General features: G+C 52.6%; 1 protein-coding gene and 2 long non-coding RNA genes across 3 annotated transcripts in view; 1 reads left to right on the top strand and 2 right to left on the bottom strand.

Annotated features, from left to right (window-relative positions):
• Nucleotides 1-7,857: 7,857 nt before the first annotated feature.
• LOC103245340 (uncharacterized) lies at nt 7,858-10,380 on the bottom strand. The gene is made up of 2 exons (XR_501912.3): nt 10,242-10,380; nt 7,858-9,127 (listed from the first exon to the last, which is right to left on the bottom strand). It is a non-coding gene; the product is annotated as an uncharacterized lncRNA (long non-coding RNA).
• Nucleotides 10,381-10,815: 435 nt separating this feature from the next.
• LOC119628081 (uncharacterized) lies at nt 10,816-22,689 on the bottom strand. Its single transcript, XR_005244376.2, has 6 exons — nt 22,476-22,689; nt 17,304-17,335; nt 16,370-16,592; nt 15,941-16,089; nt 15,513-15,587; nt 10,816-11,104 (listed from the first exon to the last, which is right to left on the bottom strand). It is a non-coding gene; the product is annotated as an uncharacterized lncRNA (long non-coding RNA).
• A 1,760-nt stretch (nt 22,690-24,449) lies between these two features.
• Nucleotides 24,450-26,861, top strand: part of CCDC33 (coiled-coil domain containing 33) — a 100,543-nt gene continuing 98,131 nt past the window's right edge. Inside the window, exon 1 of the mRNA XM_073012302.1 lies at nt 24,450-24,834. Coding sequence (XP_072868403.1) covers nt 24,814-24,834 — 21 coding nt within the window. The 5' untranslated portion in view covers nt 24,450-24,813. The remainder of the gene's footprint in view (nt 24,835-26,861) is intronic.

Genomic DNA, 26,861 nt, shown 5'->3' on the forward strand with positions numbered 1-26,861 from the left:
AGAAAGTCGGAGGGAGGTTAGCTGGGCATGGTGGTGCGTGCCTGTAATCCCAGCTACTCACGAAGGCTGAGGCAAAAGAATCGCTTGAACCCGGGAGGCGGAGGTTGCAGTGAGCTGAGATCCCGCCACTGCACTCCAGCCTGGGCAACAAGAGTGAAACTTGGTCTGAAAGAAAGAGAGAGAGAAAGAGAGAGAGAGAGAGAGAGAGAGAGAGAGCAAGCAAGCAAGCAGGGATGGAGGGAGAAAAGAAAAGAAAAGGAAGGGAGGGAGGGAGGGAGGGAGGGAGGGAAAGAAAAGAAAGAAAGAAAAAGAAAGAGGGAGGGAAGGAAGGAAGGGAGGAGAAAGAAAGAGGAGGAGGAGAAGGAAGGAAGGAGAAGAAGGAGGAGGAGGGAAGGAAGGAAGGAAGGTGAAAGAAAGAGGAGGAGGAGAAGGAAGGAAGGAGAAGAAGGAGGAGGAGGGAAGGAAGGAAAGAAAGAAAAAGAAAGAAAGTTGGAGGGAGGGAAAGAAAGGAGAATGAGGGGTATGAGGGAAGTACTGAAGGGACTTGGGATAAGGGAGGAAGGGAGGGAGGGAGGAAGGAAAGAAGGAAGGACTGAAGGAAGTAAGGAAAGAAAGAAAGAAAGAAAAGAAAGAAAGAGAGAGAGAGAAAGAAAGAAAGAAGAAAAGGAAGGAAGGAAGGAAGGAAGGAAGGAAGGAAGGAAGGAAGGAAGGAAGGAAGGAAGGAAGGAAGGAAAGTTGGAGGGAGGGAAAGAAGGGAGAATGAGGGGTATGAGGGAAGTACTGAAGGGACTTGGGATAAACCGACCAGGAAAACGTGATTCTGAGAATGGGCCCTGCTTGCAGGGGATGGGGCTGGGATACGTGTGCAAAGTTTGGCCCTAGGGCAGAAGCAACTGGACTCCTATCTTGTAACATCTCTGCGGGTCACTTCAAATATGCAAAGGAAGGGAGCTACTTTTACTGAGTCACTAAGCTCCAAGACCTCAGACCTGGCAGAGGCAAACCACCACCTCCAGACCCACGATGGTTGGCCATGCCCAGCCGCTGAGGCAAAGGTTTCCAGGTAGCCTCTGCCACCTACCCTCTCCCCAAAATGGCCGTACTGTGGTCTTTCCTGACATGAATTATAGAATTTCAGACTATCAGAGCTGAGAGATGACTTACCTGCCCCACTATCCCAATCATAAAGATGGGCACACTGACACCCAAACAGAAGGGATCTGCTGAATTTCACTTACAAGTCAGGCGGCTAGAACTCTTTGCCTCAGCTTCTCCCTGGGGGATCTGAAGAAACTGAAATTTAATCATTGCAGAGGAAGCCTGCTATATACATTGGGACCCGTAGCTGGGCTGGCCAATACCACTTTTTTTTTTTTTTTTTGAGACAGAGTTTCGCTCTTGTTGCTCAGGCTGGAGTGCAATGGTACAATCTTGGCTTACTGCAACCTCTGCCTCCCAGGTTCAAGTGATTTTCCTGCCTCAGCCTCCCAAGTAGCTGGGATTACAGGCATGCACCACCACACCTGGCTAACTTTTTGTATTTAGTAGAGGCGGGCTTTCACCATTTTGGTCAGGCTGGTCTTGAACTCCTGACCTCAGGTGATCCATCTGCCTCGGCCTCCCAAAGTGCTGGGATTGCAGACGTGAGCCACCACACCTGGCCAATACCACTTTTAGACTTGGTATCTTTTACTTTATGAAAGTGACACATTTCAGTCAATGTAACTTCAAGTGAGATTTTTTTTGAATGAAATCTATGCTGTCTATAAATGTTCTCTTTAGACTCAGAACTATACTACAGTTTTAGGGTACAGAATTCCCTAGTTCCCTAATATAATACATTTAAATCTTTGAGCCAGTCCCAGGACATGTTTAGTAGGGATAAGTGTAGATAGAATTCTGAGGTTCAGATCTCAACACTTACTCACTAGCCATGTGATCTTGGATGAGTTTCCTGACATTCTCTCAGCCTTGGATTCTTCATTTGTAAAAGGGGGAATAATTACATCAACTCACAGAGCCATGTAGAGTACCTGGTATCCAGTGGCTGCTCAACAAAGACTGCCATTAATAATGAGGCTGATGATGATGATATTGGGTAATGATGATGGTGATGGAGGTGATGATGGTGATGCTGGTGATGCTGCTGCTGCTGGCAGTGATGGTGGTGACTATGATGATGGCGGTTATAGTGATGGTGGTGGTGACAGTAGTGGTGGTGGTGATGGTGGTGGTGATAATGGTGATGACAGTGATGGTAGTGGTGATGATGGTGATTGTGGTGGTGGTGGTAGTGATGATGGTGATGGTGGTGGTCACTGTGGTGGTGATAGAGGTGGTGGTGATGATGGTGATGGTGATGGTGGCTGTGGTGGTGATAGAGGTGGTGGTGATAATGGTGATGGTGGCTGTGGTGGAGCTAGAGGTGGTGGTGATGATGGTGATGCTGGTGGTGGTGGTGATGGTGATAGAGCTGGTGATGATGATGGTGATGGTGGTGGTGGCTGTGGTGGTGACAGAGGTGGTGGTGATGATGGTGATGGTGGTGGTAGTGGTGGTGACAGAGGTGGTGGTGATGATAGTGATTGTGGTAGTGGTGGTGATAGAGGTGGTGGTGATGATGGTGATTGTGGTGGTGGTGGTGATAGAGGTGGTGATGATGATGGTGATTGTGGTAGTGGTGGTGATAGAGCTGGTGATGATGATGGTGATGGTGGTGGTGGCTGTGGTGGTGATAGAGGTGGTGGTGATGATAGTGATTGTGGTAGTGGTGGTGACAGAGGTGGTGGTGATGATGGTGATTGTGGTGGTGGTGGTGATAGAGGTGGTGGTGATGATGGTGATTGTGGTAGTGGTGGTGATAGAGCTGGTGGTGATGATGGTGATTGTGGTGGTGGTGGTGATAGAGGTGGTGGCTGTGGTGGTGATAGAGGTGGTGGTGATGATGGTGATTGTGGTAGTGGTGGTGACAGAGGTGGTGGTGATGATGGTGATGGTGGTGGTAGTGGTGGTGACAGAGGTGGTGGTGATGATAGTGATGGTGGTAGTGGTGGTGATAGAGGTGGTGGTGATGATGGTGATGGTGGTGGTGGTGGTGATGGTGATAGAGGTGGTGATGATGATGGTGATTGTGGTGGTGGTGGTGATAGAGGTGGTGGTGATGATGGTGATTGTGGTGGTGGTGGTGATAGAGCTGGTGGTGATGATGGTGATTGTGGTGGTGGTGGTGATAGAGCTGGTGGTGATGATGGTGATTGTGGTGGTGGTGGTGATAGAGCTGGTGGTGATGATGGTGATGGTGGTGGTGGTGGTGATGGTGATAGAGGTGGTGGTGATGATAGTGATTGTGGTAGTGGTGGTGATAGAGGTGGTGGTGATGATGGTGATGGTGGTGGTGGTGGTGATGGTGATAGAGCTGGTGGTGATGATGGTGATTGTGGTGGTGGTGGTGATAGAGGTGGTGGTGATGATGGTGATTGTGGTGGTGGTGGTGATAGAGGTGGTGGTGATGATGGTGATGGTGGTGGTGGTGGTGATGGTGATAGAGCTGGTGGTGATGATGGCGATGGTGGCTGTGGTGGTGATAGAGCTGGTGGTGATGATGGTGATTGTGGTGGTGGCTGTGGTGGTGATAGAGGTGGTGGTGATGATGGTGATTGTGGTGGTGGTGGTGATAGAGGTGGTGGTGATGGTGATGGTGGTGGTGACTGTGGTAGTGGTGACTCTGGTGGTGGTGACAGTAGTGGTGATGGTGATGGTGGTGGTGGTGATGCTGGTGATGGTGGTGGTGACTGTGGTGGTGACAGTAGTGGTGATGGTGGTGGTGGTGATGATGGTGGTGGTGGTGACTGTAGTGGTGGTGACAGTAGTGGTGATGGTGATGGTGGTGGTGGTGGTGATGATGGTGGTGGTGACTGTGGTGGTGGTGACAGTAGTGGTGATGGTGATGGTGGTGGTGGTGGTGATGATGGTGGTGGTGATGATGGCAGTGGTGATGGTAGAGATAGTTCTTACTGAGGGGAGTCCTGAATCTCCCCTCTCCCATTGGGTAACACCAAGACCCAGAGTCAGGGAGAATGGATTCCAGCTTGACAACTCTTTGGTGTAAGAGGCTCTGGGCTGTCTGCAAAGTGAAGCTATGCCTCATATTGTAAGTCTTGATTAATAAGGTAAACTAGGCCGGGTGCGGTGGCTCATGCCTGTAATCCTAATGCTTTGAGAGACCAAGACAGGCGGATCACTTGAGGTCAGGAGTTCGAGATCAGCCTGCCCAACATGGTGAAACCCTGTCTCTACTAAACACACAAAAATTAGCCGAGCATGGTGGTACATGCCTGTAGTCCCAGCTACTTGGGAGGCTAACACAGGAGAATGGCGTGAACCCGGGAGGCAGAGGTTGCAGCCAGCCAAGATCCTGCCACTGCACTCCAGCCTGGGTGACAGAGTGAGACTCCATCTCAAAAAAAAAAAAAAGGTAAACTAAGGGTTTGCTCCCTGAGAATAGACACTGTCTCCCTTCCCTTGAGATCTCCCCACACCCCAAGCCAAGAACTCTTGAGAAAGAATAGGCACATGAACAGGCTCTCCCAGAATGGGAAATTCTGGATACCACATACCCATGTGCTCCCCACACCAGAATCTTCATCCTTGACCCTGCTCTAATTTTTTCCATGGAACTTAACATCTTCTAGCATACATTATAATTTTCTTTATTTAGTGTTTATTTTTGTCTGTCTCTACCCACCTCCCCCGAGATGATAAGCTTCAGAGGGCTGGAGTTATTGTTTGGTTCACTGCTAGATTCCAAATGCCTAAAACAGTGTCTGGCACACAGTAGGTGTTCAAGAAATATTTGTTGAAGGAACAAATGCTAAAAGGAAGGGATCGATGGAACAAAACTTGCCTGGGTCAGGCCCAGCTTCCTGCCTTGTTACCTGGTTTCTCCTCAAACAAACAGAGGTGGGTGGGGAGTGGCCCTGAGCACCCAGCCTGCAGGCTTTCAGACTGGGTCCAGGCTGGGCTGTGGGTGAAAGGCTGCAGTGCTCAGCCTGGCAGTTGGTCTCTCAGTGGCCATGGAATTCAGGGGACCTGAACCCTGGGTCTCTGCATCCCTGCTGAGCCAGAGGCTGAAAGCCGAGGAGAAGATGCTAGATCTGGAGTTCGAAGTTTTGAGCGTGGGGTTTAATGAGGGGGGTAGATACGCCCTGAGACTGTCAGCAGAGAACCCCCTGCAGGTGGGCTCTGGGGCTGGGGTGCAGTTGCAAGTGAATGATGGGGACCCCTTCCCTCCTACTCTGCTGTCACTGATGTCATTGAGCAGCAGGAGCCTGGCCAGAGCCTTACCCTCACCAGGAGCAAGTTTATCTTTACTTTGCCCAAAGGTATGAAGTAGGGATGGGGTTTGGGGTAGAGAAAGACCCTGGAACTCCTGCCTGAGCCCCTCTCTGGGACCCCAAAGAGCCTCAGGAGAACTGGGAGGGGCAGGGTCGGAGCTCCAGACTGCATCCCAAAGCTCTGCCGGTGTGACTTTGGGCAAATTCTGGGCCTCTGTGACCCGCGCCTCCTTCAGTGTGGCGTGGGGACACTGGTGCCCGTCACACAAGGTCAGGTGAGAAGGAAATAGAAGGGCAGATGAGAGATGGCTTTGTAAATGTAAAAGTGTTGAGCACACAGCGGGTTTGGGATCCAGTCCTGGGCAGTGGACATTACACCGAGTAATGTTACACTCAGCTCCATGTGCCTGACCCTGAGCCCCACTTGATTGTGGGTATGTGGGGGTAGACAGAAATGAGGGGACCTGGGACCTGCCTTCTGTAACTTCCAGAGCAGGTGGAGAGGAAGGAACTCCAAGCAGAGAAAAGTAAAGTGAGCTGGAATGAGAAGGAGATCCATGCCTAGACTGTGAGGCCACCCCAGCAGGCTGCCTGGAGGAGGAGGGATGTGAGGGAATGGGGAAACAAAGTCCCAGACTTTAAAATGGCCATAAATCGGGGGCAGGCTGAACTCTTCCCCAGTCTAGGAGTCCAGGGTGGTGGCAGGACCTAGGATCATCCCACAGGCTAAGTCCTCCCTTCCTCACCCCTGCCCGGTGGGCTTGGATTGGGCATCAGCAAAGGGAGGCAGCCATGGGTGGGGCCTAGGAGGGAGTCGCCTACCAGGGAAATCTTAGCCAAGACTGCTTGGCTTTGACTCAAAGGCTGGGCAGCCCAGGTTTCCCCAGGGCCCTGCCTGTCCTCCTGCTCTCCTGGCACATGTGGAGAAACCTGAGACCATCTCAGAGCCCGTGTTCCCTCATCCAGGTTTCTGCAAGAATGATGGGCAGCACGATGCTCAGCTGCGTGTGGAGGCACTGAGGCTGGACGATCCCTCGGGACGGGCAGCCCAACGGGTGGGTGAGGCCATCTTCCCCATCTACCCGAGGCCGGACCAACCTCGCATGAACCCGAAGGCTCAGGATCATGAGGACCTGTACCACTACTGTGGCAACCTGGCTCTGCTCCGGGCTAGCACAGACCCCACAGCCCGACACTGTGGGAGCCTGGCCTACAGTGTGGCCTTCCACGTCCACCGGGACCCTCAGCCTCCAATCTCAGACAGCCCTCCCGGGGCTGTCCAGCCAGAACTGATGTCACCATGCCCAGAGCCCCAGCTCCCCAGGCTAAAGGTGGGTGCTTCCCGGGTCCCAGTTCAGGTTGTGGGCTCACCGGGCCCAAGACCCAGCCTTCCTAATAAGCCAGGCTACCCCCTGTCCTGAGCTGAGCAGAGCAGCAGAGCTCCCAAAGCTGCCACGTTCAGTCTAGGGAATGTGCAGTCTGAGGATGGACACAGGAGTCCCAATTTGAAGGGGCAGACAGAAAATGGGGCAAAGGCCACACAGAGCAGGGAGCCAGCTGAGTGGGGTTTCTTTTGCTCTGTGGGTTAGTGTCCCCTGAGACTCTTCAGTTCCCAACCTCATTCTCACCAGATTTTGTGGGAGGCCCCAAGTAACCAGGGGACAGAAGCCTCCTCTGTATGCCCACCCTCAAGCCCATCCAGCTTCCACCCTGACCAGGAGGGGCTCAACCCCAACCCAGGACCCAGGTGAGAGAGTCTAGTCCTTATGCAAAATATAGGAGGCTTCTCCGCTATGGCCATGTTCTGTGGCCAGACAGTGTGTCTAGTAGGCCTCATGGCCAGCACAGATAGAAGCTGGTAGAGCAAGTAGTAGCCCATTTGACAGGTGGAGAAACAGCCCAAGGTACGCCTGACTCCATTTAATGTCAACAACATTTCCTGGAGACCTTAGTGTATAATAGTGCACAGAATCCAAAGTGATCAGCACCTAAGCTCAGGGTGTTGCCTGGCTTGAAGACAGTTGGGTATAGTGAGGGTATCGTCTATGGTCCTGTAGGGCATGGCTGGCAGGAGAGTTCTAGTGAGGGAGTGTGCATGTCAGATTTTGGTGCCTAGGAATGGCTTCTTGAAAGAGAAAGAGGGGTCATTTGAGGTGAATCTTCCCATTCATTCCTTCCTTTATCCTTTTATCCATTCATTCATCCATCAAACATTTGTTAAATGCCAACTCTCTGACTACATGCTACGTGGGTAAGACTTAGGGATAGCAATCCCGGGCTTTGGGGAGGGTATTCCAGGAGGAGGGACCACAATACACTGGCTAAGGCGAAGGGAGAGGTTTGGCTGGCAGTAGAGGATGAGCTGAGGTTGGAGCTAGAATTTGACAACCAAAGGTGCTTGGCCCGCCTGCGGTGCCTCTCTTCCTGCAGTGCATTCGTCTGGTGCTGAAGTGGAGCCCAGGTGGTGGACCGTCAGGCTGGGAGAAGGCCTGGGGATGGGAGAAAGTGGAGGGAGTTGAGGACATCAGGAAGAAAGAGGTGATGTTCATTTTAGGAGGCGGTGGGGAACACCAGAGGGGTTTGTGCAGGGTTTGTGCGGGAGAAAGACCAGATCTGAGCTGTGCTTTAGGCCAAGCAATAGGGCAGCATGTACCAGGATAACTACAAGGATGACCAGGGACCCAGGGACCCAGAGACCCAGGGACCAGCTTCTCTTGCCCAGTCACTCAGCCTGTTGACATGGCCCACTGTGGCCTCTGTCCATTAATTCATTCATCAGTCAATCAACGCATACTTTTGACCACTTCCTGCACACCCAGCTCTGTGTGCTGGGTGCTGAGCTTGTAAAATGAGATGCATGTCACTTCCATTCTTAGGTGACATTCTGTTCCCTTAGACTGCAAGCTCCCTGACTTCAGGACCTGGTGTCCTACAGTTTGTCACAGGACTAGGTATGCAAAAGCTGTGAACTCAGGAGAAGCTGTCCCCTGCTCTCTAGGTCCCAGAATTCCCTGGCCGCCTGAGCCACAAGCCACGTGGACAATGCTCTTCAAGCTGCAGTTCTGAATGTGTGCGAGGGAGGGGAAAGGGGATTGGCGAGATGGCTGAGTCGAACTCAGCAGCTCTAATTTCTGTTATTTAAAGCCATCATCTCCCCACCATGCTCCCTCTTAAAGTGTCAGATGTCTGCTTCTGCCAAGACAAGAAAATGGCTTTCAAGGGAGAGGAAAATAGCTTTCCTGGGGGAGAGTTGGGGGAAAGTCAGCAATCATAACCCTGACGACAGGGCCAGGAAACACAAGGGAGCAGACAATGAAGACGGGTCCTTCAGAGAATACAGGGGCTGTTTTAGCTCCAGATATCTCGCTCTAGGAGTTCAGGCTAAGGAAGGCAGGCACCTTTCTGGTGCTGCTACTTGGAGGCTCAAAGGCGTGGCCAGAAGGACAGCAGCAAGAGCGGGCTGTCAGCGAGCAATATTCAGATCAAAGCTAGGGATGGATTTCTGGCTCCAGATGCAAATGTCTAGGCTCAAGATCACTTCTTCCAGGAAGCCTTCCCAGCATTGATTTTATCCCTCCCGGGTTATCCTCAGTCCTGACTATGATCAGGCATTTCAACAATTGAATCTATTCAATTCAGAACTTGATTGTAGGCTCACAAGTTGTTCTCCAGTTTGTGTAGTGTGTGGCACTGTTTTGTTTTGTTTTCCCCACCAGAACTGATGATGGTCACGGTGGGGCAGTGGAGCAGGGGCTGGAGAGCAGGGTGAGCAGGAATGCAATGATCGAGATGATCTAGAATGAGAAGGAAGTAGAAGACAAGGCTCAGTGTGAGACCAGGGTCAGGGCTCTGTGCAAACTTCCACTACTGGCTTTGAATCAGAATCATTTTGCTTCTGAGCCACGGCCCACGGGTGGCACAGCCTTAAATGGCCCTGCCAATGCTGGTCACAGCATTCTCTAGTCCTGGAGACTCAGGAACTAAAACGATCAATTCCCCGAGCAATAAAATTAGGGACAGTGAAAACCTTCCCTTCTCCAGTCCCCAAGCTTCCTCCTCTGTGTGGGTGGGAAGGTGATGGTGGGAGGGACTATCCTCCACGAATACTTCCAGCATGCACAATCACAGGCTCCAAGATAGAGGCCACTCCCTGAGTCCTTGACCCAAGAATGTGGGTACTGGGAGCATGCAGGCAGGTGCTGCAGAGGGAATTTACCCACCTGGAGGGCTAACTATTTCCAGGTTCCTGCCAGCCACAGCACCAGCCCTTCCCAGAGGTGCAGGGTGCTTCCTTTCTGGGTAGAGCTCCACTAGACTCATCCCACCCACCCCCAGCGCTGCCTCCTGTCGCCTCTTGGCAGGTTTGAGACCCTAGAGCTATGCCACTCCAGCTCCCAGAGCCTCTCCTTCCCCTGGGTAAGGGGCAGTTTATCAGACCAAAATGAAGGTGGCCTGTTCGGTGCTGGGCAGAGCACCCTGGGGTTAGGAAAGCAGGAAGGCACAGCTCAAAGCTGGCAAAAAGGCCATCAGATGTGACTCGGCTGGACATTTTTAGGGGAAAATGATGCCTCTTCGAGGGACTGGGAAGGGCAGAGGAGACCACAACAGCTGTGGGCCTGGAGCTGGGCTCTCAGGGGTCACAAACCCTCCTGGTACCTCACTGCCCTCTCCAAGAGATCTCTGAAAGTCTACTGACAATCTCCCACTGGCAGAGCTGTTCAAGAGGGAAACTTTGGAAATTCCCAGAGATGAAATTTCTGGAAACGCAAATTTTAAGGTTCCTTGCTTGTAGCTCTGGGAGCCACCCTGGGGGCTCCCTCGCTAGAAGGCGGGGAACTCCCTCCCACACAGCTCTGAGCTCTGGAAGGAGAAGGAGGGGTGTGGTGGGCTCCCTCCCCCAGCATTTACCTCTTCTCAACAATCGCAGTTTTGTTTCATAGAAACGATTTCGTTTCCCAGGAGCCTTTTAAATGACAAGCTTTCAAGGGTTTCTTTTACTTTTTTTTTCTTTCTTTTTTTTTTTTTAAATTCCTTCTGTTTAAAACACCTTTTCTTCCCCCTGGAGGAGAAAAAAGGAGAAAAGCTAATAAAGCAATCACCAAATGCCGAGCACCTGGCTCTAAGCCTGTGGATTCTGATTGTGAATTTGGCACCCACTGGCTAGGGGGCTTTCATTAAGGAGAAGTGGAGGAGAAAGGAGAGCGGCCACGGAGCTGTTGTGAACGGCTTGCCTAGCATCCCCTCGGCCACCCCTACCCCCATCAGAACCCACTCCCCCCACCCCCGCCTCCTGTGTGTCTCTGGTCCCAGTTCTAGTTGGAGCTCCAGGCCGGCGCTCTCCCAGCCCCAGGCATCCTCTTGCCTTTAAGGCCCAAGCACTCCGTCCTCACTCCCCCACCCCCGTGGCCTGCTTTTAAATTCATTATGCCTTTTATTGCTCGCAATTGCGTACACTATTTCTATTGCCCTGGAGACTGGAATGGTTCAAGCGGGGAGAGGCACACGATGTGGATTTCATTAACTTTACTCTTTACTGCCCGTTTAATCTCAGGGGTGCGGCGCGGGGGTGTAAGTGGGGGCTGGCGCGGGTGGAGAACCGGGCACCATTCATGCCCCGTCCCCTCAGTGCTGGACCCTCGGGTTAGCTGGTTTTCCTCCTCTTGTGAAGCCTCCCGTTGTGCCGTTCCCTCTGCTCTCCTGGTGAGGGGAGTTGTCACTGGCCCATTTCACAGGTGGGGAAAGAGAGGCTCTACAATGCGATGCTTGGGTTGCTACCAACAAAATGGTGGGAGGTGGGGAAAGTAAGAACAGGTTAGATCAGGACTGCCAGCCCCCTCCCAGGCTGATATCCCAGCCCTTGGGCACTGGGCTTCCCCCTCCTCCTCCTTTCCTGCGCTTCACCAAACATAGAGGACTGGAGGCTGGTCAGCTCCTCCTTGCAAATGAGGCAGTTTTATGGGCTTTAGAAAAACACTCCAATTGTTCCCTCAATTACCCTGGAGCGGATTGAATATATTAATCTCTCTCTTAACTCGAGTTAGAGACTCTGCTGCCGCCCCTCCCCCAGCCACCAGCGCCCCTCCACAGGCACGTGCCAGAGATTGACTCCCAGCCCCCACCCTCTGGGCCTTGGCCCCGAACAGGTCAGACCCGTCCAGGCAGCATGCTTCTGCTGAGGCTGTGCCCACTGCCAGCATACACAAACACACACACACACACACACACACACACACACACAGAGCAGACAGCAGACAGCTGCTTTACATTTCTCCATCAATTTCCATTGATTTTCTCCTCTGCCACTATTTGGAAGAGCCTTTTCCTTGAGTAAACGCGATCATGGGGGCTCCCCCCTTGAGTAGGAGGTGGGAGGGGGACTGCAGGCAGCTCCCCCTTCTCCTCCTTTGACAACTGCCTCCAGCTTAAACACACTCTGCCCCAGGCAGCTGAGCCCCGTTAAAAGCTACCTGAGGTTTCCCTTTGTAGCTCGATTTTCTTTTATTTCAGGGGAACAAAGGCACTGTCACGGCGTTCTCAGAGAATGCTGTCACCCATGCAGGGAGGGGTGCAGACCGGCACCATGGCAGAGAAAGAGGTGGGGCAGGCGGGTGCTGGCCCTGAGGAGGCTGGGGTAGGGGAGAACTTCCAGCCCCCACTTCACCCCTGCACCCCCCACCCTGTCAGGGAGAGAGGCCAGGGGCTAAATACATCATGACCACCCTGCAGGCAGCCTGCTGGCTCCCCTTCCTCCTCTGGGTGCACTGAAACACTCTTGTTCATGGGGTCCCTGAAGGAGAGCCCAGAGTCCTGGGCAGCATGGATGAGACTCAAAAATGCACAGTTTGAGGGAGTCCCATATTTGTGTCCTTGCCCAAGCCTGTCCCTCCACCCCTGTGCTTCCAGATTTCCTTGTCATCTATATATGCTTTCGGGGTCCTAACAGGGTCCATGCCTGGAACTCAGCAGGGTAGGGGATGGGAGAGATTTGGGATTCAGCCAGCTTAGGGTGAGAGGCAGATGCATGGAAGTCAGGAGGACGTGGATGCCGATTGGGCTCTGGCACTGACTTAGTAGTGTTTGACCTGGTGCAGGTTATATAACTTCCCTCAGCCTCCACTTCCACATCTGTAAAATGGGAGAGAGCAATTTCTGTGCCCTTTATTGCTGGCAAGATGAAATGAGTTAGTGTACAGTTAGCCGTGCCCTGCAGTAAGTGGTTAATAAATTCGCGCTGTTCTAGTAATGACTTGGGATGTCTGTATTGCACAAAGAGGATGTGTCTGGGCCTCAGTTTCTGTACCTAGAAAATAGGGTTGCTCTTTCTTGCCCAGCCAGTATCCCAAGGGAGGGGTGTTAGGAGCTTGTGAGTCTCACTGTGTCTGGGCCCAGATTCCAGCTTGCAGGGTGGAGAAGGCCAGCCCAGCCTGGGTGCTAGTCTGGGAAGAGCCTCCATTAGCAGATTGTTGTAACCGAACACACCAGATGGCCCTGCTGTCCTCCCTCATCTCTGCCTTTCCTCACCCCAGCCAGGGACTGACACTGACTCACACCTCCTAGAAGTGTGTGTGTGCGTGTGTGTGTGTGTGTGTGTGTGTGAGAGAGAGAGAGAGAGAGAGAGATGTGGGGGAGATGGTTTGGAAGGGGGTGCCTGCTTCTGATATGTCTTCCCAGCCAGACCAACCCCAGCCCCACTGAGCAGCTCATGAGCTCCAAGGAAGGGAAATGTGGTGGCCTTCTCATCTCCAGAAATTATCTTCACAGTGAACGGGGATAAGATGCAGGAAAACCCAGTGACAGTGGCCTTTTCTCGACCTTACACCCATTGAAAATGGATGTGCCCCCAACTCCTGAACACCCTCCACCCATCCCCAACTCCATCCACCCTCATGGATGCTGACACACACAAGGACACATAGGCATGCACACATATGTGAGTATACACAGACCTCCAGCATCCTTAACATGCAGAGACCCCCCCGCCCCCCGCCCCCATCCAATGATAGATTCATACTGAGACACCAATGGGCCTGCCTGGGAAGCGCACATCCTCCCACACACAGACTCACACCTCCCTGGATCTCCTGCGTCTCCCTGGTTCCATCTCTGTACAACACCCCCAAGTGCAGCACCAGATGAGAAAGGGACTTGGGGACATGGCATATGTGATATATGAGGTGAGATTAAAACCCTGTGTGAAACCCATCTTTAATATACCTCTAACAGTGGATTAGGGTGGGGAGCAGCAGGGCGGGAAGGCTGACAGTACCCAGTGAGGTCCCCCTGGCCCTGGTGAGGGGTGTGGCTGTCAGGCCAGCCCAGTCACCCCCAGCCTGGGTCCTGGGCTGGTTCTGCAGAGTCCTGGAGTCAGGAGCAGCTGGGGCCAGCAGGTACCAGCTCCCTTCCCAGGGTAGATGGAGAATTCGTGTGGGATGTCCTTCCTCCATCTGGACCTGACAGCCTGCCCTGGGTTCCAAAGGTCCAACCTCCCTCAGCCTGAGCTGATGATCATTCATTCATTCATTCATTCATTCATTCACTTTCCCAAGCAGTCAACTGGGTTGCTGTATGTCTAGTCCTTAGGGAGCTGCCAGGCTGGGCAGGGAGAGGAAATAGGAGGAGTTGAGAAACGATCACTTTCCAAGCCGATTGTGGAAAAAGTGGTGGGCATGAGCTGGGTGGTCGTCAAGGACTCAGTCTGTTGGAGGAAGACAGTTCTGCTGGCAGTCAGAAGACTTTGTTTAGAACTTCATTTCCCAGTTGCATATGAGCAGTTATGACTTGGAGCAAGTCCCTAACCTCCCTGGGCCTCAAATTCCTCATCTGTATGATGGACCTACTAACAAGGAAGTTATGAGGCTCAAGTGAGGAAGAGGTTGGGAAATTGTGTGGTGCTATGAACCCACCCCACAAATGTCAGGGAGACAGTTGAACCCTGCCTCCATGGTAGGGTGGGATTCCAGCAGAGAGTGGGGAGAATGGTTTTCAAGGGTGAGCCGGACGCAGCAGCTCATGCCTGTAATCCCAGCACTTTAGGAGGCCGAGGTGGGTGGATCACGAGGTCAGGAGTTCAAGACCAGCCTGACCAACATGGTGAAACCCCATCTCTACTAAAACATATAAAAATAGCCGGGCGTGGTGGCATGCACCTATAGTCCCAGCTACTCAGGAAGCTGAGGCAGGAGAATCACTTGAACCCAGGAGGCAGAGATTGCAGTGAGCCAAGATTGCACTGCACTCCAGCCTGGGTGATAGAGCGAGACTCCATCTCAGAAAAAAAAAGGTGGAGAATAGTGTAAGCAAAGACGTGGAGGTATTCGAGGGACAAGCAAGTAGGGGGAAAACAAGAGGTGGAGAGAGCCGGTTCGTAGGATGGGGGTGGTGGGGAGTTGCAGGAGATGCCAAGGGAATGCACAGGAGGTGCCATATCTGAGTACTTCAAGCTCTCTGCTATCCCCTCTGTACCAGAGGCTGCTCTGGGCCAGGCTGGCAAAGGTGGAACTTATATCACACTTGGCAGCCTGCAGAGCCCATTGGAGCATCATACTGGTCTTGGGAGGAGAGCAGGGTAACCTTGTAGAGCCCATTTTCTGGAGCAAGAAACTGAGCCCCTAGAGGAGATGAACAGCTTGCCAAAGGCAGACAGTAGCAAGGTCAAGCTGGAATCCAGATCTCCACCATATATTTTGGTCTTTCTGAGCCAGTAGTCAGCACACAGGTGGGAATGACTAACAGCATCCTTTCCTAGGGAGACTCACACTTTGCAAGCTGTTCCTTAGCCCATTTGCAAGCTGTTCCTTAGCCCATGCAGCACTAATGCTGGGCTTTCTGGGCACGTGACAGGATCAGGGGGAAGCAGTTTGAGGGAGGATATTTCTTCCTGGTGGCCCCAAATCACACTGAGTCCTGCCAAGACAGGTTACTTGGTATTACACTGGCCCCAACAATGAGTGCTCGTTTATTGCACTGAATGGTTTGGGAGCAAGGCTGGGGATGGAGTTGGGGCTGTCAATGGCTCAGGGTCCCAGAGCAAACTCCCTGAACAACTGCTGTTGGCTGATGACACTTAGAAAAAATTGTTACTTAAGTAGCCCTGGCCCATAATTAAGACCTTCCCACCCTATCTGAGAAGTGACAGGGAGTTACAGTCAAGAAGGTTCAGTAGACAAACTTTGGACTCACTCTTGAGTTCAGGTTCCTGGTCTGCCTTGCAGTAGGTGTTCCTGAGCAAGTCATTTTACTTCTCTGTTTTCTCATCTGTAAAAGGGGGGGTAATGATGCCTACTTGGCAATGTGGTTGTGACAATTAAATAATATTCTAGTCTCACTGCAGTCCAAGAGGCCTCGGAGGAGAGGGGGCTCCAAAGATTTCCAGAACACAGGCAGCCTGGAAGCCATCCTGATTCACAGCCTTGGAGGTGGGGGGTGGGCCACCCATCTCCACCCCATTACCTCTGCAGAGAGGTGTTACTGATTCCTCCATGCAGGAAGCATTTGTTGAACCCTGATTCTATGCCAGGCCTGGCCTCTCAGGGCTCTTGGAAAGACAGGAGCACCACAGGCAGACCACTGCAGTCACTGGGTATAGAAGGTGAAACAGCTAGACCCACCTTGTGGAGGCTGAAGGCGCAGTGGAGGGGTGGAAAGTATTTGATCAAGGCAGAAAGGCAGCCAGGAGAGTAGTGATGGGCTCTGGTTTCAATCCTGTTCTGCCCCCTCCAGCTGTGGGACTTCACCTCACTGCACCTCATTTCCTCATCTGTAAAATGAGGATGATAACAACACTCACCAGCAGGACTGTTGAATTCAATGTGTAGTAAATTTAAAGACTATAGCCAATGCTCACAAAATGCTGGCCATTCTCGTGACACCAGATGAATGGCAGCTTGCCAGGTAGGCAAGGGTTGGACGGAAAAGCTTGGATAAAGACCCAGGGGCTGGAGAGACTGTGGCTTCTTTGGGGAACTTGGAAGCTTTCTGGGGAGTCAGTGATTGTGGGGGCAGGTGAGGGGCTGGGCCATGGGGCCCCCACTCCTTACCCCAGCCGGAAGCCTGGTCTTGAGTCACTATTGGGCCAGTGGAGCTCACGGATGGGCATGGGAGCAGAGAGGATGTAGACATTATTTTAATCTTCCTTTTAAAGCATAATTGCTTTTTGTCGGCGGGTGTTCCTGGAGACGCCTCCCCGTGGGATTGCTTTCCAGGCTCCTCTCTTCCAGGAGACAGGCAGGGGCTGGGCCAGCTCCACGCTGCATTAATACGCTGCAAATGCGATTTCATGGCCTCAAATGAGATTAGGGCCAGAGGCTCTGCTCTCTGGTAGAGATGGCGGGCTGTGTGAGCAAAGGGTGGCGGGCGCTGAGCAGGGAATCTGAGAGGGAGGGAGCCCGGGCTGACTTGGCCTGAGTGAGCAGTTTCCTGTAATTGGAGCCCCTTGGACTTGCTGGCGGCGCATCCCTGCTGCAGAACCAACCCTGAGGCCCTGTCCAGTGGGCGAGGTACCCAGGGCTGTCACCCCTACCCCCAGGCTCCCCACAAGCACCTCAATAAGGAGAGTGCTGTGATTAAGGCCACAGTCTCTGCAGCCAGGTGGCCAAGTCTAAAGCTTGCCTCCATTTTCTTATCTTTAAAATGGGGCAACAGGCCGAGGACAGTGGCTCATGTCTGTAATCCCAGCACTTTGGGAGGCCAAGGCAGGCAGATCACTTGAGGTAAGGAGTTCAAGACCAGCCTGGCCAACATGGTGAAACCCAGTCTCTACTAAAAATACAAAAATTAGTCTGGCGTAGTGGCAGGCGCCTGTAATCCCAGCTACTTGGGAGGCTGAGGCAGGGGAATCACTTGAACTTGGGAAGCAGAGGTTGCAGTGAGCCAAGGTCCCACCACTGCACTCCAGCCTAGGTGACAATTGAGACACAGTCTCAAAAAATAGAAATAAAAATAAAATAAAATGGGGACAACAGTAGCACCTACCTCATATGTCATTGTGAGGACTGAGTTAACATCTGTAAAACACACAGAATAGTGCTCACCGTTAGCTATTATTACGAGGTTCCTATACACATCCATGCATGCCCTAGCAAGAGGAGAAGGCACTAGGGGCTTGGACTGTGGAGAGGGAGGGCTTGGGGGAGCAGGCATCACTGTCCCAGGCTGAAGTAGCAGGAAGGAGGAAGACACTTGACACGAATGTCATCCCTCACTTATACATCAAGCACACACCTGGTGCCAATTCTGCGCTGGGCAACATGCTGGACCCTGGGGACATAGTCCCTGCCCTTCGGGAAGATAGATCCTGTCCCAGAGAAGCCCACAATGGATCATGAGCCAGGGCACGGGAGGCCCATGGGCTGTGGATCTGATGTCCCTGAGGTGGGGGTGGGGGAAGGTTGCAGTGAATCTTTGTGCAGGTTGTGCACAATTCAACTGTGTCTTGGATTATTCGGGCTGGCTGGGGAAGAGGGATGGCCCAGGCACGTGGAACAGTAAAGGTGAAGGACTGAAGGCTGGAGAGACCACTGCACCTTCACAGGGACCACAGGCATGTCATGAGGCTGGAGTGTAGGTGTGAGGCTGGGATTGGGTGCAGGGCCTGGGGAGAGCAGACCAGGAGGCTGGCAGGGGTCCCCTGCAGTGATGGGGTTCTACTAAGGTGTTTTTTGAAGCAGAGGAGGGCCTTTGTCAGATTTGGAGGTTGGAAGAGTTGGGGTGAGGGGACACAGGTTTGCTGGAAACAGGTTGAGCCTACTGTCCCCACCCCAAGGCCTCTCTGCCCTCTGAGTAGACCCCCCAACCCAACCTTGGCAGGGCACTGCTTCTGCCCCTCCTGATGGAAGGAAATGGCAGGCAGCTTCATTGCTCACACCTTTATTCAGTCCCTTGTTAAACGAGTTATTGATTTTTCAAAAGAAAAATGGCCAAAAGCCACGTTGCATCTTTAGCAAAGTGATTTATGACATGATGGAGAGAGCTGGGTTGCCCCAAATGAGAGCTTTGGTTGCCAAACACCAAGAGGAATCCTTCAACATAGCAATCCATAAACGTGCCTGCTAAGCAAATGGAAGCTGCATTGTCCAACAACGAGAACACCACACTCTACTCATCACCCCCAAGTCTCCTGTTGCCAAAGCTTGGGCCAGAGGTGCTTGTAAGCGTGAAGGAAAGCCCATTGTGGGGCTGCCTACCATGTGAAGGCATCCATTCTCTTGTCTAATCCTCGCCACTACCTTGCACAGAGCCTGTTGGTAGATCTGCTCTGCAGATGGGGAATGGGAGGCTCTGGGGGATCAGGAGGTTTGCCCAAACCTCGCTCCAGTGCCTGGCAGAACCAGGGTTAGAGCCAGGCCTGACAGATTCCGAGTTATCATGCTTTTTTGTTTGCTGCCAAATCTTTTTGCCTATTTGGTGGTGCCCAGAGCCCAGAAGAACTAGGTGCAGCAAGACAGGGTCAGGACTATCACGAAGTCTGCTCTGAAACAAAACACAGATACACATGGGTTTAGCCCAGCAGCCATTTACTGAACTGATAAAAGTCACCTCTGCACAGCAAGGAACCAGGGGAAGGTCAGAAGGGCAGGTCCCCACAGCCTCCAGGATCCCACCCTGGTCCACTTGGCAAGCAGACCCTAAAGACAGCAGCCCGCATCTAACAGGCTTAGCTGGAAATGGGAGCGAGCTACATTAGTGATAGTCACAGTCTGGGGTGTCATGACCCCACTAGCCCTCGTAATCAAGCAGCCCTGCAGCCCCTCTGTGCTGGATAGAAGTGATGTCCTCCAGGCCCCCTGGCTCTGCCCTTGCTTCTGCGGGCCTGGCCAGCCATGCCCAGCTGAGCCTCTGGGACACACCACCTCAATCTCCTTTGACACCAGTATCTGTAGCTGCACTGTGCAGAGACATTGGTCTGGCCTCATTCAAAAGGCCATGTGTTTTCATCTCTGGTCTTGAATTTTTCATGTTGCCTCAGTTTCAGGAGAGAAGAAAGGAGAGCTGCGGCTCCTTTCCCCAGAATGAAAGGAAAAGGCAGCGTGGTTTGGTGGTTATGATCATGGACTTTGGAGCCAGCAGACCTGGAGTCAAATCCCAACTTTGCTGCCTCAAAGCTATGTGACCTTGGGCAAGTCCATTCCCTCAGAGCATTTGTGTCCTCACCTTAAAAATGGGCTCTGGCCAGGTGCGGTGGTTCACACCTGTAATCCCAGCAATTTGGGAGGCCAAGGCAGGTGGACCACTTGAAGTCAGGAGTTCGAGACCAGCCTGGTCAACATGTGAAACCTTGTCTCTACTAAATACAAAATATTAGCCGGGCGTGGTGGCATGCCTGTGATCCCAGTTACTGGGGAGGCTGAGGCAGGAGAATCACTTGAACCCGGGAGGCGGAGGTTGCAGTGAGCTGAGATCGCGCCACTGCACTCCAGCCTGGGAGACAGAATGAGACCCTGTTTCAAAAAAAAAAAAAGAACTCACAACAATAACTCCCAGGAGCATAAACGTGAGGATGAAATGAGATGGCGTAGGTCAACTCTTGGCATGGGACCTGGCACACAGTAAGTGCTCACTAAAAGTTGGGAGTGTGAAGGGGCTGGTGGTGATGATGACAGCAGTGATACCAGGACAGCAGGTGAGAGATTGGGCCATGGAGAGTGGCTCACATAGCAGGTACATCAGCCAGGGTCCAGCTAGGAAAAAAAAACCATTCAAAGGCCGGGCGCGGTGGCTCAAGCCTGTAATCCCAGCACTTTGGGAGGCCGAGACGGGCGGATCACGAGGTCAGGAGATCGAGACCATCCTGGCTAACACAGTGAAACCCCGTTTCTACTAAAAAATACAAAAAAAACTAGCCGGGCGAGGTGGCAGGCGCCTGTAGTTCCAGCTACTCGGGAGGCTGAGGCAGGAGAATGGCGTAAACCCGGGAGGCGGAGCTTGCAGTGAGCTGAGATCCGGCCACTGCACTCCAGCCTGGGTGACAGAGCAAGACTCCGTCTCAAAAAAAAAAAAAAAAAAAAACCTTCAAATTCAGGAGCTTGAGGGAAGTTTTTAATAAAGGGACTATTTCCAATACTGAGGGTGGGGTTTAGGAAAAACAAGAGGGAGACTACAGTGCCCTTAGGGGCTGGAACCTGTGAGAAGCCTTGCCTGACTCCTAGGTTTGAACAGACAAGAGGGAACGATGACCATAACCTGGAAAGGTACCTGTATGGAGAGAGTTGGCTGCCAGGCAGAGTCCAGGTAAGTGTGCGTCTCTCCCAGAGCCCCCACACTTGGCCTTCTCTTTTCCTGACTCTTGCCCCTTCCCCCGTGTCTCCCCATCACTCTTTCTCCATTGCTTTTGGGCAGCTGAGTTGGATGAGGTGGGAAATGTAGGCAGTGTGATTTTATAGCAAATGGCAGCTCATAGTTGTGTGATCTTGGGCAAAATGTTAACCCTCTCTGAGCTTTGGTTCCCATCCTTATCCAGTGGGAGAATCAGGACTGCTCTGAGGGCTGAATGAGACCATGAAGGTAAAGCTCTTAACACGGGCAGCGAAGTCCCCCAGACGTGCTTGCTCTTTTCCCTGCTAACCAACCTTGGACTTGGTGAGTTCTCCCGCACTGGAATGGGCCAGAGAAGTGAGAAATGGCCATGGGTTTCCACCATTGCTTGAGCCTTCACACCCATCCAGACCAGATATCATCCCAGGCCCACTTGCCCTCTTCTCTAACCCCTCTCTGTTCCCGGCTTCCGGGCCCACACCTATGGCTGCACCTTTCTCAGGTGGCCCTTCACCAGAAATGTCCCCTTCTTTCTACCTAAATCCAATGTGTTCTCAGGGTCCTGCTCAAGGCTCTTCATCCCGGAGGCCTTCCTCGACCCATTTATCTCCGGCTCTGAACGTGTGCAGTCCTCCTGGTCCACAGCAACACCTCCTGTGTGTGTGCCGCTTCTGGAGCTGCAAGTTCACTCCTGGTATTTAAGAAACATGAGGCAGGGGCATGGGACCAGGGCAAGTCCCTACCCCTCCCTTGGTTTTTATTTTGACTGTTGTCAACTGAAGCATTTCCGTTAGAGGGCCTCTATGCTCCCACTGCCACGCACCCTCAGCCCCGGTGGTGTAGACAGCAGGTCCTCACTTGTTGGCTGAAGGATGGAAGACTCTGAGAGGGTCCACCCCTCTCAAAATCCCTCTGAATCCACTGGCTGCTGGCCAGGACCTTTAAGGGCTGCTCTGACCTCATATAAGTCGTGAGGCTCAGCCTCAGGAGTTTCTGCAGAGAGATTTGGGGTCTGGCTTTGCCCTGTGCTTCCACAAGGGCTCCAACTGGGCCCCTTGAGGCCAGTTCACACCCCACCACTTAAGGTGCTGGGCTGTGTTTAAACTGAAGTCATCGCCACCCAGAGCTGCACTAGAGAGAACTTGCCAAGCCCAAGGTTGGTTAGCAGGGAAAAGCGAGCATGCCTGGAGCTCATAACTATCCGTGTTAAGAGCTTTACCTGCATGGTCTCATTCAGCCCACAGAGCAACCCTGATTCCCTCACTGAATAAGGATGGGAACCAAAGCTCAGAAAGGGTTAACATTTTGCCCAAGATCACACAGCTTTGAGCTGCCATTTGCTACAAAATCACACTGCCTACGTTTCCCACCTCATCCAACTCAGCTGCCCAAATGTGGGGGTGGGACAGGACTCAAAGGGAAGGAAAGGCCAAGTAAGGGAGGGGTGGTCTCTGGAAGACAGACACACTCCCTTGAGTCTCATTGCATGGGTAGTTTGTCCTCACAGGCTACTTCCTCAGACTCCAGGCCCCAGACATGGCATGAGGAAGCAGGGCTGACTATGAGCCACATCTGTCTCCCCAGATTCTTCTTGCTGTCCGGCCAACAAGATCCTTCCTTCCCCAAGAGCCAACCCCAGATCCAGCCTCAGGGGCTTGCCCCTCCCAGAACTATGGGCTCCCTCGTGGCCACATGTAACCCCTGGCCCCTCCTAGAGCTCCAAGTGCTCTCTCCTGGGGGTAGGGAGTGGGCACAGTTATCTATTAGCTGTGAGATTAATCATTCCCTGCTCTCCCTCACCCTGGAATCTCCCTGAATCATCACAGCTTGGATCTGGCCCCTGGACATTTGAGGAGCAAGCCCACTTTTCTGGGCTGGGGAGGTAGAACTCACCTTGCTGGAGAAAGGGGAGAAGGTAGAGCAGCTGGGCTCATGCTGCTGTTAAGGCCTTCTCACAGGCGAGGAGGAAGCAGCTCTTAGGGGAGGTTAGGGCAGGCACAGGAGCTGCTGTCTCAGGGGTCTTGGTCTGGGGAGGTGAACAACCAGCAAGCCAGCGGGTAGAAGAGCCCTCCTGGTGGCTGCTGAGTGCACAGGGCCTGCTTGCACTCTGGAGCCAGACGGCCTGGAACCAGTGCCCAATCGCATTATCTTCTTCCCAGGCAGGAAGATGGCACGGGTGTGGCTGCAGAGGCAGAAAGCTCAGATGCCAGGGAGGATAGCTGAGTGACAGCCCAGAGCCCCGGGGACTGAGGCAGAGCTGCAGGGCAGGGCAGGGACCACAGTGAGGCAGGCAAGGTGGCCAGGGCGCAAAATGTAAGGAGGCTCTGTGTCAGGAATGGAGCGCTCCCATAGCCCTGAGAGTGAGTGCTTCCTTAAAGTTTGCTTCCTAGGCACCTGGCTTGTGTTTTCAGTCCTGCTGCTGGAGAAGAAGCAATGGCTCCCCACCCCCCCCCCCCCCCCCCCCCCGCCCTGCTGGCCTAGCCTCCTAGACTTAGCAGGCCTGAGAGGTTGGGGGAGAGGCGCTCTAGGGAGACTGGGGGAGCTGCCCCTGAGACCTTTCCACACATACACACTGCGCTGGGACATGTTGGCCCACAAGGGAGATAAAGCACAGTGCTCACAGTCAGGCCATTCCTGGTCAGTCCCCCAGTCCCAGAGCCCCAGCAGTACCACTCTTGGCAGGCCTAGACGGGGAGAAAATTAGGAGTAGGGTTCCTGACTTCCATCCCCCACCAGTGTCCGGGTGGCCTTGGCTGGTCCTTTCAGTTCTAATCAAAGGCAAAGCCTCAGTTTTTCTGTTTCTAACCTGAGGAGAACCACATCCTCGCTGCTGCTCTCTCTGGAGTGGGGGTAGAGAGGGAGGCTGGGAGGCCTCTGCAAAGCAGGAGTCTTCTGCCTCCTGGCTGCCAGGCTGGTCCTGCTCTTCGGCCAGATTAAAAGAATCTCCAACATGGGGCCCAAAATAAGTAGAAATGAGGCAGGCCACAGGGGCCTCCCAAACACCTCTGAACACCGCCCAGCACCCCAGATCCCTCCTCTTCTAGCCCAGGATTTCTCGTCATCCTTCAAAGCCCAGTTCAGACCTCACCTCTGTATAGAACAACTCCCCACCCCAGGCCAACGACTAGCCTCTCCTCATTCTGCCATCTCACCTCACCAAAAGCACTTAGAACCCTGCCTGGTGTGCAGCAAATGCTCCACTAAAAGACATACTTTGTCTTTGTAATAATTTCTTGCAGCACTCAGAACTGAACCATAATCTTTGGTTCATACTCTAGTGCCATCACTGGCCCATGATGGCTTTCTTTAATTGTTTAATTGTAATTTATTTTCAATAATATAATGAACTCCCATTAACTGACCACCCAATCTAAAGACCCAAAGGTTTAGAATGTATGCTCTTACCCTCTTCTCTCCCCCATCTTCCCACCCACCCTCCCAGAAGAAACCATCCTCTTGAAGTTTGTGTTTATTATTATCAAATAAATGGAAGATTCTAGGTACCCAAAGAGGCACGATGGCTGGTAGATTCTTCAACAGAAGTAGCTGTTTTACCGATCAAGCTGCCACGCTCTTGAGAGCAGTGTCTGGCTTCCTCTTTTGCTGCAGTGTGAGAGCATGGGGCTGGCCAAGCCACAGGGTCGGTGGAGACTACGTGAGGCACCAAGAACAGGAAGGGTGAGGCCTGAGTGCCAGGCGGCAGGTGGAACACAGCTCCAGGAATAGGGAAAAGAGCTTCAGTTCTAGCTCACTGCACCTGGACAGGTGCCTGTGTGACTTCGGCCCTGCCCTGTGACATCACACAATGTTGCCCAGGTGACCCAGCTAGGTGGAAAAGCTCACTGCTTTTCCAGGCCTGGGCAGAGAGAGGGCTCTCCCGTCTCTCCACCATCCTGGGGGTGCCAAGAGTCAATCGCCTCGTTGCTGACCCTGTCCAGCTGGCCATGGCCCGCAACCCCCTAGGCTCCTCCACCCATAGACCATCTCACTGCTGAGAGATCGAAGACCTGCCCCCACCTGGCCACCCTCCCCCTTCCCCAACATCCAGACCCCAGGGCTGGTGTGTGGCACCCCTGAGACCACATTGACCTCCATACTGTCTACTAACCATAAGGACTCCAAGACGCCCAGGCCAGCTGTCTGGGCAGGACTGATGCCTGATCACCCACTTATACCAGGTACTCGTCCCCAAGATTGTTAAACAAGGCCAGACACTCCTGGCCTCAAGAGGATGGGACTGAAAAACAAAAAGGTAAGGCCAGGGGCATGGGCCACACACCTGCATGAATCCATCCCTCCTTCAAAGTCCCTCCTTCAAAGTTTCATTTGTTCCTTAATCATGACAAAGCTTCCCTTCTCTGGGTCTCAGTTTTCACAGCTGTGAAATGGGGAGTGAGGCGGTCTCTGTGGCTCTCCCAGGTTAGCTGCCCTATACTCTTGGGCCACGTGGGAACTGGAATGCAGTGTACTTGCAGGTGTTGTCAATGCTGACCACCCTTACCTGCTTGTTTCTGCCCTCTTGTTGCTGGGGTCACACAGTCTGAGAGCCCACTGAGATGGTTCATTACCCCAGTCCAAGATCCCCCAGGATATTCCCAGGCTGCTACCTTGGCAGCCCTGATGCCCCCCACTGCCCCCATGCTCTCCTAGCCCTGGCCCTGATTTTCTGGGGCCTAGGCCCCTGCCCTGGAACGCAGATGCTTGGGTCTCTGGAGAGAAGGGATTTTTGTGTGTTTTGTTCATCTCTGTATCCCCAGCACTCAGAACAGTGCCTGGCACATAGTGGGTGCTTAATAAAAAGCTGTGGCCTAGCAGCAGGGTTCTGCCAGGAAGGGACTAGAATCTTATTGCAATGAGATGTAAACAGTTCAGTGCAAGGGACCCCTTACCTTCCTCTCACTAGCAAGGCAGAGCCCCTGCCCTAGATGGTGTTACCCACAGGGATAGCAGAAGGAGCTGAGACCAAAGGCACATAGGTACTTGCAAACGGGGAATACCCTCTTTGTAGTTACACTCAGCTTGAATAAGCCAAATAGCTGGGGGTGCTCAGGCCCTAGTGTGATTTCCACTTTATTACCCTTGATTTTGATGTCTCTGGTTCCTGATGTTCTCTGCCCACAGCTGCCCCTGACCCCCTGCAGACTCCACCCTCCCCATTAAGCCTCTTTCTGTAATGCCACACACTCAGGACCAGGCACTAGTTTGATCTGGCACCCTAAGCTGCCAGCTGGTCCCCACCTGCCCCACGTAGCTGGATTTGGGGATCCAGGGAGTGTACGCGGGTGTCTTGAGGAGGAGCCGAGGTTGCTTTGATTGGTAGCTTTGAGAAGCACTTTGATAGCTAGGTAGAATCGCCCATAAGGATGCTCATCATGGCTGGGGGTGGTGGCTCACGCCTGTAATCCCAGCACTTTGTGAGGCTGAGGCAAGTTTGAGACCAGCCTGGTCAACATGGTGAAACCCTGTCTCTACCAAAAATACAAAAATTAGCTGGGTTTGGTGGGACGCAGCTGTAATCCCAGTTACTCAGGAGGCTGAGGCAGGAGAATCGCTTGAACCCGGGACGTGGAAGTTGCAGTGAGCCGAGATCGTGCCACTGCACTCAACAGAGTGAGATTCCATCTCAAAAAAAAAAAAAAAAAAAAACGGATGTTGGCCAGGCACAGTGTCTCACTCCGGTAATCCCAGCACTTTGGGAGTCCAAGGCAGGAGTTCGAGACCAGCCTGGCCAACATGTTGAAACCCTGTCTCTACAAAGAGCGAAATTCCGTCTCAAAAAAAAAAAAAAAAAAAAAAAAAAAGGATGCTCATCGTGTATATAATATATATATTTGTGTTTCTTCTTTTGTGAATACCCAGTTCGTGTTTTTTTAATTGGGTAATGCTTATAGGTTTCAGTGCTCTTTGTATACTACGGATATTCATCCTTTTTAAAATATATAGCAAACATTTTCTCCTTTTTTCCTTTTCTTTGTATTGCAGGGCATTTTGGATCATTACAGAAGTTTGTATAGATTTTTTAAATGTAATCAAACCTATCCTTTTTAAATGATTTCTGACTTTTGTGTCATCTTTGGGAATGCTTCTCTGCTCCAAAGAACACAAGTCCTCTTGCTGCCACCGATGGATACTCAGGTTACGAGTTCGACGGGGTATCCACTGTGGAGCAGAGAAGGGATTCACATCCAAGGAAGCATGGTTAGAGCACAGCAGAGACAGCAAGAGCGTGGGGTCAGACGGACCCTGCTTCCAGTTCCAGCCCCAGCCCCACTAGCTAAG

This window comes from Chlorocebus sabaeus, chromosome 26 (assembly GCF_047675955.1).
Source record: "Chlorocebus sabaeus isolate Y175 chromosome 26, mChlSab1.0.hap1, whole genome shotgun sequence".
Classification (NCBI taxonomy): domain Eukaryota; kingdom Metazoa; phylum Chordata; class Mammalia; order Primates; family Cercopithecidae; genus Chlorocebus; species Chlorocebus sabaeus.